Here is a 13,925-nt window from a genome sequence, read left to right as displayed (position 1 = left end):
GATATTACTCTGAGAGCTTAAAAACTCGTCAATGGTTCAAGTTTATACCTCTTCAATTAAGATTGTTTATTATGTAGAACAACTTTTATATGAAAATACATTGCATTTCTTAACAGTCAGGGAAAAAAAATCAGGGCTTGATCCTAACATCAAGGGCACACTGCAAACCCACACATATTCAGAAGTTCAATCAATTTAATCTTGTTTGTTTCTGTAAGGAGTTTAATCGTGATGCTGCTGAACTTTTGATATGGATGGAAGAGAAGTACAAGATTGCATCAGATGAATCCTACCGTGATCCAACAAATGTTCTACGCAAACTGAAGTGGCATGAGGCTGCTGAGAAAGAAATGATGGCTAATGAGGAGCACTTTGTAACACTGATAAAGGTGAAGGCAGTTTTGGAGCTAAATCTTCCACCTTGTCCCAAACTTCATAGATACTGATCTGCTCAAAAAAGAAAAAATAATGATGTGCTGTGTTTCTCCAGCAAGGAAATCAACTGATTCAAGACAACCATTATGCATCAGTTTCTATCCAGGAGAAGATGTCAGAGCTTCAGAAGAAGTGGAAGCAATTGTATTCCAAGATGATAGAACGAGGTGACAAACTGAGACAAGCTGGGCAGCAAGAACAGCTTATGGAACTGCTCCAGGTCAGGAAGTGATGGGGAACAGAGGGAAGGAATGACCTAGAAATCTGGTTGCTCTCTTGTGTAGTCCTCACAAAAAAGAGCAGAATACCACCCAGACAAAAGTGTATTTTCAGGTGTCCATTTTGTCTACAGTCTCAGGAGAGAAAACCCAATATAACATTGACCAAGGTCACTCCAAAGCTATGAGCAAAGTAACAGTGGCAGCACAGCCCCAAGGCACAGAGCTGTTGAACTCAGGCTTAGCATTCTATCTGTGTGGCCATCCCATACTGGGAAAACAACCAAAACTCTCTGCATGGGTCAGTGCTCTGCAAACATAACTAATTGCTTGCTTGGAGTCAGTTTGGGGATTGGTGACATGGCACTATATTAAGCACATTGTCATCCAGGCAAATTGTATAAGAGGAGCAATGTGCTGTGAAGCTGTTTGATACCAGTCATGTCATGGAACTGCTGTTGTGTTGTAGCTGCTATCTGAAGCCTTTGAAGATTGTGTGATTGTTTTGTACTATGTCACTGAAGATAGTTCGAAGAGACTGTTTTAAATGATGTGCTTTGGTGTCTCAGAGAGAAGAGTACTCCAAAATATTGTGCCAAACAAAATATTCCCAGGAGATGCCTCTTAGAGACACCTGGCCATCATGTTATGGAGAAAGGACATATGGATTTTGCAATTATGTTGAGGAAACTATTGTGAGAGGGGCTGAGTGAAAGAAATTGATATTGGTACATCAGTACAAGTATGCTATAACCTTTTCCTGGCAGGATGCAAAAAAGAAGATAGAGAAAATTGAGAAAGTTCTTCAGGAGCCTGAGACAGGCCATGATTTGCGCTCCAGTCGTGATCTACTCAAGCAGCATAGGCAGCTGGAAAATGAGACACGTGAGCTGGCAGAGAAAATGAACTCCATTGTATCCCATGCGAGGAAAATGGCCACCAATCACTTTAACTCCCAGAGGATTCTGGATGAAACACAGAAATATCTGAGAAGGTGAGCTGTTGCTCTCTTTTTGCGTCCACACCACATGACAAATCACATTTTTTGTTCTACCTCCTAGAAAAATTTTTGGGTTTACTAGGTTTAACCCATATTTAGGAATGATTTCTCCTCCCAGTTTTACCACAACTGTGCTTTGAACTAACTACACAGCTGCCTTGACCCACCTCAACCTTTATTGCTGGACCTTGCTCCTTGTCTGCTGCACTTCTCCTCTAGCCCTTTGCTTACCCATAGGTCATCCACTGGTTGTTTCTCAGAGGTGCAGTGATCCAGCACTAAATAGTGACTAGTTCCTTAAAAAAAGTCACAGGACAAGCCTAGGATTTCAAAAGTGTAAATCACTTTTCCTCTGCTTATGTTTAGTGTTATTGTATAAGTCTTCTGCCAAAAGTAGCCTTCTGGAGAAGGGATTCTTGAATGCAGTCAGTACTAACCATTGAAATTTAGTTGCAAAAAAGTGTCCAGTGTTTTCTAAATTTTGCAGGGTATCATAGGCTAATTCCCTTGTCAGAGCCAGGCTAAATCTTTGTTTTAACATATATTTAATGGATGACCCCTAGGTTTGAATCTTTGCAAGCACCTCTTGATGAGAGGCGTAAGTTGCTGGAAGCTGCAGTGGATCTCTATGAGTTCTACCATTATCATGACATGGAACTGAACTGGATTAATGGGCGATTGCCTATTGCCCGTTCCACCAACTGTGGGAAGTCCTTGGATGTGGCTCAAAACCTGCTGCAAAAACACAAGGTAACTCCTTTAATAAAGTGTATTATAGCATATCGGCACACACATTTCACGTCAGCCTGCAAAACAGCACCAGCATAGCTCTCCTTTATCTTTAGGAAGGCTGTTGCAAGCAAAATGTATTGCCACAGTTTCAATAAGTGTATTCACTGTTTCCAGCACTAGCCCAGCTAAAATGGTTCCAGTGGATTGAGACAAGTCAGCAAAGTGGTGCTGTTTTCAGAGCAAATGTGAAATTCTTGTGGGAACTGCAAAATTTGACATATTTTGCAGTATTATTCTGAGAAATTTTGTAGCTTCCCACTAAAGTGGATAAAAAGCTAGTGTACCTCACAGTAAATAATAATAAAAAAATGAGTTATTTGTTGGGTTACTTGAATATTTTGACTCTTCTATGTTCATCCTTCTAGTTCTATACGCTTCTACACATGCAGTCTTGATTACAATGCAGTCTTGAGGCATTATAACAGCCACTCGATGTTCTTTATTCTAGGCTACAAAATTTGAACAAGCCATAGTCAAATATTATTAAAACGGTTAGCACATTTTTGAAGTTTCTTGTACAGTCTCACAGCCAGATGCACCTCAGCACCGCAGCAACACTGAATATTGCAGCACCTGATTGCAGGTCCATAAGAAAGTTGTAAATCAGTGGAGCTTATGAGCAGAGTCTAATGATTTCATCATTTCAACATTCATGGTACTTGACCGCCTCTTCTTCACACTCCAGCCTATTCATTTCTCGGACATTATTTGTTTAAAGCTCAATTGCTTTCTTCTGAATCCCCCAGCTTTGGCTTATCCCTTTCCTGCTCCATCTCCCAAACTTCCCTGGCTGCTAGCAGAGAAGGGCAGGATCGAGAAGGGTAGGACCAGGCCAGAGCACCAACCGAGACTTTGGTGATATCTGGAGTGCAGAACTTAAGGGGTCTGCTGCCACCTTACAGACTCTAGTCCCCCTCAATGGCAGCACCAAGAGCAGACCATTATACGAGAGGGCTGCACCATGACGAGCTGTAGCTGTTGCAGAATAGACAGCCTTGGTCCACTGGCTATGCTCTGCTCCACTTCCTAGGACTAGGAGCATATAGAATTTCTTTGTCCTTACAACCCCTTCCTTATTCCTACTTTTCTTTTATCCATTCCCAGGAACTGCAGGCGGAAGTGAATGCCCACAAACAACAAGTCCAGCGGTCCTGGAGAAAGGAAGACACAATGGTGTACATCACACCCATCAGCTCAGAAGATAAGCAGAATCCAGAGCTTGTACTGCCTGCAGGCTGGAGAAGGCCTGTGAGAAAGGATAAGCATCTGCATGCACCTCGTTGGCTTCCAGGAGGTACAAATTACGGCAACGTCTTACATAGTAGCTCTTAAGACAAACAAGAGGGCCAGACTTTAAAGTGAATAAACAGAACACCAGTCACTGGAACTGTTCACTTCAATTACGTGAGGCTAGACTCATGGAATGATTTTTAGACATTAAACAGCTTGCAGTATGTTCCCGGAGAATTTGATCACTGCTTATTTCCTTTAGCTGTCCATACTATAGGTTTTATGAAGCCTGATTCTTAGAAGTCATTGAACTTCTCACAAAGGGAAAGGAGAAGTACACACTGAATTACACACTGTGTAATATCCTTATCGCTAAGCCCTACCCTTAGCGAGTAAAGTAGAGAAGGGTCAATAAGATACTGATGTGAAAGAAAAGCAGACAACTTGAAACTTACTGCCAGAACTTTGATGCCTGGACAGACCTGTACTGAAGTCTTCGATTGTGGCTTCTTTCTCCTTGTGTGACTTGACAACAGTGGAATACTATCTTGGGATGAAACATTCTTTATTGTTATTTAATAAACATCACAGTAAACCTTACAGTGCACCTTCCGTGCACAATTTATTAGACAAAAAAAGTAACATTAGTATTTGAAATTAAGTAGAAACTAATTCACTTCTCTTTAACTGATAGTTTTAATAATAATCAGACCTGGAGGCTTGATAGCAGAAAATATCCACTTGTGACAAGCAAGACTATGTAAGATAAATGAACACTGAAATCCCTCAAGAAACATAAGGTATTTTCCTGCTTAAATTCTGTATGCTGGCCTGGTCTGCTAGTCTGTCTGCAGTTCTAATTTTCTGTTTCATTTACTCAAGTGTCCACCTACAAGATATTTGCCTTGATACATTTCTCCAAGTGAATGAGAGATAAGAAATCAGTACGCTTACAAATGGTTGGAAAAAATGTAGTTTGGAGAAAAAGGGCACTGAGAATATCCTCATCTTATTTCTCTAAGGCCAAAACTGATGTGACCTGACCTCTTTTCAGTCTCAACAAGCGCATGCAGAAGCTTGGTTTTTTCCTAAAACCAAAGATTCAGATAGAGTATTATTCCAGGAATGCTTTCTCTGCCTAATAGTGCATCAAGAATTTCTAATTGTCTTTATTCACTTAATTGTTTGAATTTATGTACAATTTTTTCCCCCCCAAAAAAGTTGCTGGAAAATGATCTAAAATTGATCAAGTCTTGAAATGTCACATGCTTCCAGAAAGTTTTTCTCCTCTTTTAATGTCTCAATAGCTACACAGTAGGCTGCTGCAAAATTTCGAATGTGAGTATGGACAACTGTCTCTCAATCAACTCTTTTCTCTGCCAGGCACTGGAGAATGAGATTGCCATTTACCAGAATCTGAAAAAACTGAATGAAAGTGCCCAAACTCTTCCTCTAGAGGCTTCATCCAGTGTGTCGAGGTGGATGCACAAAGGAACAAGTTCATTCAAGACTCCAGGAGTTGCAAGAACTAGCAGCAGCAAGGTATAAACTAGAACTACCCTTGGATCCTAGGTTTGATTCAAAGGCCACCGAAGTCAATAAAGGATATCTCTAGTTACCTCACTGGAATTTAGCTCATATCCATTATCTCCTCTTTTTTCAATTGTATTTAGGAAATTGCTTGTTTCTATATTAGAATCATGTGAATCTATGAGCTTTTCATTACTGCTAAGCAAGACCTCTACCTCTTATTCAGGGAATTTTGCTAAATATAAGGATTTGAAGCCCCCAAATTTCCTCTTTACCCTTCATCATCCTCCTGTAATGTTACTTGAGATGCCAGAGTCTGACTTGCCTTTGTGGTATGGAATCTGCTATCAAAAGGGAAAAAATGTTTTTAAAAGGTTTCCTTAAGATTGCTTGAAAATTACCTAATTTATTACATAGCAGAAGGGAGACAATTACAGTTGCACTTGTCTATATGCCTAGTGGCAGTGCTAGTATAGGAATGGTTTTCTTCTTGGTGATGCATTTATTTTTCATTTCACTTCCTCTTAGTTTTACAGTTAAAATGCTTACAACAGGACAGTTTGCTTGCACACAGGATTTTTAAGCACTTCTATTTTGTTGTCAGGAAGGAACAAATATCTGAACAGTTTAGGTTTTTCCTCCATAGAAATTTCACTCAGAAAAGGAATGGGACTCTGCAAGTACAATAACATATAGAGTCTGAATACTAGAATAATTAAGCCTAGAAGAAATGCTGATATGTTACGTTTTGTTTTTATTCTTGTTTACAATTAAAAAAGTAAAAGCATCAGTAGAAAATCCTGTGAATGAAAAGTTCAGGAAAATACTCAGTCTAGAATACTGTTTGTGTGTGTTGAACACAGAGAAGTCTTGTGTTCATTCATGCTTAATGTTAACCTGGGTCTCGTGGTGTCTCATTGGTACTCTGGTTTGTAGCTTCGATTTGCATTCTCCTTGGTGGACTCTTTCAGCAGGCTACATCTCATGTGATAAGCAACTGTGGTTCAAACAAAGAAGCTAGGTTCATCTTTCCTGGAATATTTGCGCAATGGCCAGGCAGTGTTAGCAGATGGAAAATTGACATTTTGTTTACACCTCAGGCTGTATTATAAGATACTCTAGACAACCAGAAATATGCAGCAGGTTGCAGCAATTTTGCTGAACAGACAACATGAGCAGAATTGCATAAATGGCTTTCATAGCATTTGCCTTTCCGATGCACCATCCTCAGCTAGAAAGATTTCGTCTCGTTTTTGTAAGTACTACAATTATCTTTGGAAAGAGAGATCAGGGCAGATCTGGAAAAAAAATGAAGGTTATTCTCATAGGAAAAAAACCAAAACCAAACCAAATCAAACCAAACCAATCCAAAACAAAAATAACAACAAAAACAAAACTGGGGAGGGAGCTCAGCAAGGCACAGTGCTTTTCTTGGAAACTCAGCCAATCAGTCTGACCTGGCGGAAGCTGTCATCCTACAAACATAATTTCCGATCCTGAGAAAAAAAGTCCGCTCTTTCATTAGAGAGAATGAGTCTTGATGGTGAGAGGTTTTGGGGGTTGGTACGAAGAAAGCTACTGAGTGCCCTCTTTGGTCAAATTGTATTGTCTTGTCTCCTTCCCTCAACAGAGGGAAGAAGCTGGATGAGACTCTTGTCTTGCATGAGTATATACGAGAATGTGAAGATCTGCAAGACTGGATCACTCAGCAGAAACAAACAGCCAGCTCTGAAGACTATGGAAATGATTATGAACATGTCTTGGTGAGGTTTTTGAGTAACAGATAAAAATCAAACAAACTATTTGTAGTAATACTGTAAAAAGATTCTAAGTTTGTCCTTGAAAACTTGTAAGACACAGTAAGAAATAAGTATAAATAACTGGAAGACAGAGAGAGAAAAGGGCGAAGAGTGGGTGGGAAGGATTGACTCATTATAACAGGCAAGCAGCATTGCCTAACACTTCCATCCTGTTACCATGGGGGCTGAGCTGCATGAAACAACTGCACGTTAAATGTCTATGCTTTCAGAGAGCAACTCCTTTCTATTTTTAATAACCAGATATTTCAGTGTGGTGTCCATTAAGGATTTCTGTCATCACATATGCTGACATCTACAGCAACACCTCTTCAAATGACACAGAAACTAATGTCAGCCCATTACAAATCAATAGCCATTCAGAATCCTCATTTTTATAATTTATTTCAAAATATCTTGTGTCTTAAATCTGAAAATCAGACTACATTATCCAGTTACAGTACTGAACACACACTTGCATCTATGAAGTAAAAACATGTAATTTAGTAATTTAAATTCATTGTACATTGAATGTTTGTTACTATCCCGGGTAGTAATGTTTCTGCCTCCCATCTGCATGGCAGATTTCATATTTTTGCTAATAGTTTGTAGCTCCTCGTGGTCTTTGGAGTCATTCTCTACAGTTTCTCCGTCTCCGAATATGATCATCTTATTACCTGTATTTTGGATGTAGTCTGATATCTGAGTAGGAATGTTTGGGAAACGAAAGCACTCAAAATGCCTTTTTTGTTACTGTTGTTTTTCCTTCAAAAGCAACTTTGTGCCAAATATGACACATTCCGACTTCAGCTGGAAGCAGCTGGGAAAAGAGTTATGGCTTGCCAGCAGCTGGCAGACAACTTGCTGACCTGTGGGCATTCTGACACCCGGGATATACGGCAGAAGCAGAAAGAGCTGAGGTAGGAGACTTGTGTTAGTTCTATGAGGCTTTGTCCTTTCAATTCACTCTCAACAAGGAGGAAGTGAGAAGGAATTTGAAAAAGATAAGGCATGCCCTCCCAGTTCTCCAATTGCAAAATATGTGGTTTGCTCACTGCTGCCATGCCTCATTTAAAAATAGACTACTATAATGCAGACATTATCTGCTTGCTGATTTGGCTTCTTGTAAATTGCATCATACAAGTAGGGGGTGAATGAACTTCCTTTGCCCTTTGAAAGGGGATCACCTAACTGAAAGGCTAAGAGTTTAGTTGCTTCTTTATTGCTTCTGATTTTTGAGTTTGAATCCCATGTCTGCTCTGCAGAACATCTAAGTGTTCTGAGCTTATGTCTGGTATTGGTCTAAACTCGCCCAAAAGAGAATGTTCCACGAAGGCATAGTAGGGTTTGAATCAGTCCTCCAATTCCTGCACTTAAAACCTGAAAAGCATATTGGAGAGGAGCACCTTTATACAGGACCATCTATTTTAGTATCTGGACAGGACATGGACAGAGTAGGGTGAGACACATGCTTCCCCTCAAAGAATTGCTCCAAGAGAATTTAATGGCAGGAATGAAAATTAAAGTAAGAGAAGGGCTTGTTTTCAGTCTTTCTTCAGACTGTTAGTATCCTTTACTCCTTTTACATGGTTCTTTTCCACGTCCCTCCTTGTAGGAACTCGTGGGAGGAGCTGTTGGAAATTACCAGATTCCGAGGTGAACGGCTGAGAGATGCTCAAGCGATTCACAAGTGGTTACAAGATCTGACAGATGCTCTGGCCCATATTGAGGTAAAAAATAATTGGAAAGTTCATTCGAAGTTGAATGAACTTTTGAGTGAACAAAACTCATTTGAAGTTCATTTCAGCTTAACTCATGGAGGTTTCTTATGATTCTCAGATATGTTGTTGGTACCCCAAACCAGCCTGTGAATCTGTTACAGAAAGGCAATTCTCCAGTGGTTAGAAATGTTCTTCTAATCTTCAGCTAAACTGACCTGGAGCAAGTTTCTATAATTTATTCTAGCAAACAGTGTTGTCCTTCAGCTGAATTGCCTTTTCTTTTTCCTTGCTGTGTTCTCGGTGTACATCTGTGTGACAACTAAATCCCCTCAGAACCTTTGTTGAGATAAATAAATGTTTAAGTCCCTTTTTATGTGATGGTCTCTTCATCTTTACAGTAATCTTTCCTGAGTATTTATAACTAAATTTTTATCTAAAGGTGGTTCACAATAGACCACCTGTATCCTAAAGAATGCTACTTTAAGAATTCACTGTATGTCACTGCAATATCTATTCAAGATTGAGTCCCAACACAAAGTCTGTGAAACTTTATTCTGTATTGTCTGATCAAGGAAAGACTTGAACCTTCATCTCTGACAATCCAGTTGGATAGCTTAATCACTAAGATACTTACAAATGAGTTGCTAGGACAGATGTACAAGAACAGATTTTTCCAGCTACTTTTACCTATCGTAGTTTCGTAGCCCAGGATGCTCTTAATGATGCAGTGTGAGTTGCAGTACACAAAATGACTAAAGTAGGCTGGTAGTGTGTTTTGCTTGGAAGTAGAAAGTAACAAACCATTCCCTGGTTTCTTCCTTCTAGGAGAAGTCCAAAAGTATTCCGGATGATGTTGCTAAGGACATGAGAGGTGTGCAAACCCAGCTCCGGAACCATGTGGCCCTGGAGCACGAGCTCTCTGGGAATGAGCAGCAGGTAACAAAAGTCATTTGTGGTCTTTAATGTGTAGCGCTCTGAAAGCCTGGAAATATCTAAGGATCTTCCATAGTCTTCTGCTTTTTTAATATATTCAAGGTCTTATGGCCATGATAAAGTAGATCATTTAGAACATTACAAGTAAGGGACACATTATAATGAGTGCTGACTGTTGAACTGATTCACAGGGATATTTTTGAAAGTCGTTTGAAATGTGTGGTCATGCCAGGATTTATGATGTGTTTACAGCTTTCTTCAAAGTGTTCCAGATGATTACAGGGAAACATCCAGAATCTGTTCTGTATGCAGAGAAATTAAATATTCATTGAATGCAACATGCATTGATTTACTATATAGGATTATAGAAGGAAAGATGGGGCAGTTTGGAATTTTCAGCAAGTTTATCATGGTAGGAAGTGGACTGTAAGAAGGATATGGCTCATTATACAAACTTATGAAAAGTTTCAGCTTATGAAAACAATTTGCTTGCATATAGGAGCTTTGCTTAGCTTCAACTGGACCAATAAAACTAATATGAGTTTTCTTTTCATCCATTTGTTTAGTATATGTAATGGTATAGTTAACACAGCATGTTAAGTAGTTATCCCAGTATTACTTATCAGAGGCCTCATGTTTTGGCCTTGCAGCAGGTAACACCAGAATTGATCCCACCAGCTGCTTGTTACTTTTAAAGGTAAAAGAGCATGAAATATGCATGAAGAAAATGTTAATCTACATGGTCATTGGGGGAAATAAGATACGGTTAGCTATTACTTGCACTACTCATGTAATAAACGGTATAGTAAAAAGGAGAAACAAAATCTGCCTGCTTATTTGAAACATCACTGTTGTGATGAGCCTTAGCAAACACTGGATGTCACTGTTATTCCACAGAACTGAAATTAGAGAGGCTTTTGTTTAGCATGAGAAAAGTTAGGTTAGAAAATGTTGTTTAAATTGTAGTTTCATGTATAATTAACACAGCCTTTATTGTACTTTTCTGATACTAGCTGGATGTCTCTGACTCTCTTTTCCCTACTCTCTTGTTTGTCCCTGCGTATAGCTGCAGGAGCTGATCCACTCTGCAGATCCTGTGCTCACCCACTGCTCAAAGAAGCAAGTGGCAGACCTGAAATCAAAGCAGCAGGCAATAGTGACCAATTGGAAGGCCCTGAAGTCTAAAGTGGAGCTGCGCAAGAAACTTCTGGAACAAGCATACAAGCTTTACCAGTTCCAGGCACATGTAAGCACTTCTGCCTTCCATTACACAGGGGAAAGATTCCTTTAGTGTGTGTGAACCATAGCTGTATGTCCAAGCTGCAAAGATTGATGTAAAAGGCTGTATGTGATATCTGTGTTATTAATCAAGTATTTAAATGCTCCTGGCTATTTAAAACGCATTAGAGGATAAGGCTTTTACCCTCTCTAGGAAGGAAAGCTTGTATCCAACTGTGTATAGGATAACTGATAGTTGTCAGAAATGGTCATCGTTTCACAGGGGTAGCATTAGTGTTACCAAAGACTCTGCAATTCCCACTGAGTAAGAGTGACAAAAATAGATTTTAGACTCTCTTTTAAAATGGCTAAAAGTTTGTTCTCTCTCAGGGCATTCAATAACCCTCAGTTAACTTACTTCATGGAATGTAGCAAATGCGACTCACTGGTCTTTGCAGTAACCTCTCAAATTGCTTAAACACAGTGACATGCATATATCAACATATCATTATCTGCAATGCACAGCAGCATTGTCTCCAAAGAACTCAGTAGGTCACTGAACTACTGATCTGCCATGAAATACGTTGCAAATGTCAGTAGTCTCAGTGAAGGCACTTGCGCTGCTGCAAATCAGTAGATAATTGCTGCAAGTACTGCAGTAGAAGGTACTAAAATAGCAAAGGTGCCCCCTTTTATCATGAAGGAAGTTGCTAATGTAGATTTCCAGAATATCTTTACATTCTTTGTATTTTTGAACAGTTATCTGAAATCTGTGATGCATCCTGTGATCTGAATGGCAGAACACTAGCCCATTTCTTACTCTGGCAGTGTGTCCTGTCATCTTCACTGGTAAATTTACAAGCAATGAACACCTTAAAAATACATAAATCTGTCAGTGCTTAACAAAGGGCTACGCAATCATTAAAGAGCTTTCTTAACATCATAAAACAAAATGACAAAGCCAGGTGACTGTATTCTCAGTGACATGCCTAGGAAGCATTATGCCTCAGGCATCTCCCTGTCTCTTTGATGTCAGTCTGCTGGCAAGTAATATTCCTGGTCCTCTCAATTTTCACCTCCTTTCCTGAGAATAATTCCTGAAGAAGTGAAGATCTGTTTCTGCAAATTTGGTAAGCTTGTCCAAATGGGACAAGGCAGGGTTATACAGTCATGTCTAATGACTTAAGAATCTCAGTAGTTCTATGTCACGCTAGAGCAGCTTTGCTGCAGAACATCCCCCAAATTGCTGAGTGCAGTTGTACACTGATTAAACAGTGAAACGAAAACAAAGCAGTCTTTCCATGAAATGAGGATTCTGCACAATCCTGTAGGGTTTCTCCTTGCATCCCATCAAGTATGCTTCTGGTCTGATTAAATAGAGGAGCTGGCTCTAACTGACAACACACAGGAACAGCAGAGGGCTCCAAATCTTCCAAGTCTGTGGAGGAAGAAGAATTTAGCCATAGACTCAAAGTATTTCTGAATGATCTGAGGTTCTTGTTCTGAAATTTGTACTAGGATCTGCATGGTCTTGGACAGGCTCTGCTTAGGAGTTTCCTGCAGAATGATATCTGGTCTATCCTTAAATGTTGCTGGCAATGACAGTGCAATAACCTTTCATTGGCTCTTGATTTGTTCCACTGCATTAAAGTCCTGAGATTTATGGATTTTTTTCCTAGTGATTAGCTTAAAACCTTGAAGAGTCTTAGACATTTGCAGTGCCAAATGCAGTGTTAGTGTCTACAGTGGCATCCAGCTATGTGTGAATTAGTTCTGCAAATCACAATGACGCCAACATGTGTGTACTATGTGGGCCCCTTTAAAGGGACCATGATCTTTTTAAAGAGTCATTTAGTAGCTGTGTTCACTAGCTTTAAGAAAAGCATATCGTGGTTTAAAGTCTAAACTCTTAGGACCCCACATTGATTAATTTCAGTTTTGTGGTTCTGCTCTGAAAATATTTTTTCCTGGCTGAATTGTTCACAAGCCAGCCTTGAGCTATACAAAATTTTCATGATATAGATAACAATCCCTGGGTAAAATGGAACAAGCAAGAAGCTATTTCCGTTACATCGTTTCCTTCAGCGGAACAGCCAGCAATCATTCAAAAAATTTTTCATTCTCTGCAGTAAAAGAACTTTTTTCTTCAGCTCTTAGTATACAAAACAGTCTTCTAAAATACACTTAAAATGTGAAAGATCATTTACCACCTCAGAATTGAATAAACTAACCCAAACATGATCAAACTATAACAAAACTTAATTAATCATCCCATATAATCCCCAGTACAGTCCTTTGCAGTCCTGTTTTTTACCAACTGACACATAAGAGCAAAACACCTATTACAGATTCAAATGAAATGCCTAATGTAAGTGGACTGGTGAAGATGCAGAATCAAATGCAGAAAAAGACATACAGAAAATGTCAAACTAATTTTATTTGCACACGTTTCTTCAGTCACAGTAGAAAAATTATTTCAGAGATTTGGTTTAGAATTTTCTTGCTCATAATTGCCTAAGATGAATGCTTCAGACATTTTAAGATATTGTAAAAATCATTTAATCAGATTTTGAAAGTAAACTTGCATTACATCCTTGTTCCTCCCAGAACTGTGTTTCTGTGCCAATCTCAGTCATATAGTTACACAAATTAAGAGCTGAATCTGCGTACCTAATATGCTTAAGCAATTTTTTCTGACCCGTGGTTTGCCCTTTTTCTACCTCTTATTAAGGTGTGTCTGTTTTTCACTTGAATATTCTTGCTTTCAGTTTAGAATATGTGTACAACATAAGTTTTGAATAGACTTGCGTTAGCCTAAGTTAAGTCACAGAAAATTTATCTTCTGTGAAGGATTGCACCAGAAAACACTTAAAGAATAATGGATTAAAGGGCAATAAATGGTACCATGTTGTCATTGATGTGATACGACATGGTTTGATTATGGTTATGGTAATACAAAACAGATTTGATTTAACACAGTATATAGAAATTCATAGAAGTACTGTAAGCCCTAATGAAATATTTTCTTTCTTATCTGTGATTTTATTACCTA

The 13,925-nt window shown here is 39.1% G+C and overlaps 1 protein-coding gene across 1 annotated transcript in view; it reads left to right on the top strand.

Annotated features, from left to right (window-relative positions):
- The window catches only part of SPTBN5 (spectrin beta, non-erythrocytic 5), a 93,068-nt gene that overhangs the window by 24,844 nt on the left and 54,299 nt on the right, over positions 1-13,925 (top strand). Inside the window, 15 exon segments of the mRNA XM_030483551.1 lie at positions 219-389; positions 491-655; positions 1,421-1,647; positions 2,217-2,403; positions 3,550-3,620; positions 3,622-3,766; positions 4,386-4,475; positions 5,059-5,128; positions 5,131-5,160; positions 5,163-5,217; positions 6,836-6,968; positions 7,776-7,921; positions 8,617-8,731; positions 9,548-9,658; positions 10,722-10,901. Coding sequence (XP_030339411.1) covers positions 219-389; positions 491-655; positions 1,421-1,647; positions 2,217-2,403; positions 3,550-3,620; positions 3,622-3,766; positions 4,386-4,475; positions 5,059-5,128; positions 5,131-5,160; positions 5,163-5,217; positions 6,836-6,968; positions 7,776-7,921; positions 8,617-8,731; positions 9,548-9,658; positions 10,722-10,901 — 1,896 coding nt within the window.

This window comes from Strigops habroptila, chromosome 4, assembly GCF_004027225.2.
Source record: "Strigops habroptila isolate Jane chromosome 4, bStrHab1.2.pri, whole genome shotgun sequence".
In the NCBI taxonomy this organism is placed as follows: Eukaryota; Metazoa; Chordata; class Aves; order Psittaciformes; family Psittacidae; genus Strigops; species Strigops habroptila.
Note: the sequence above shows the minus strand (reverse complement) of the source record. Positions and strands in the feature narration are given on the sequence as shown.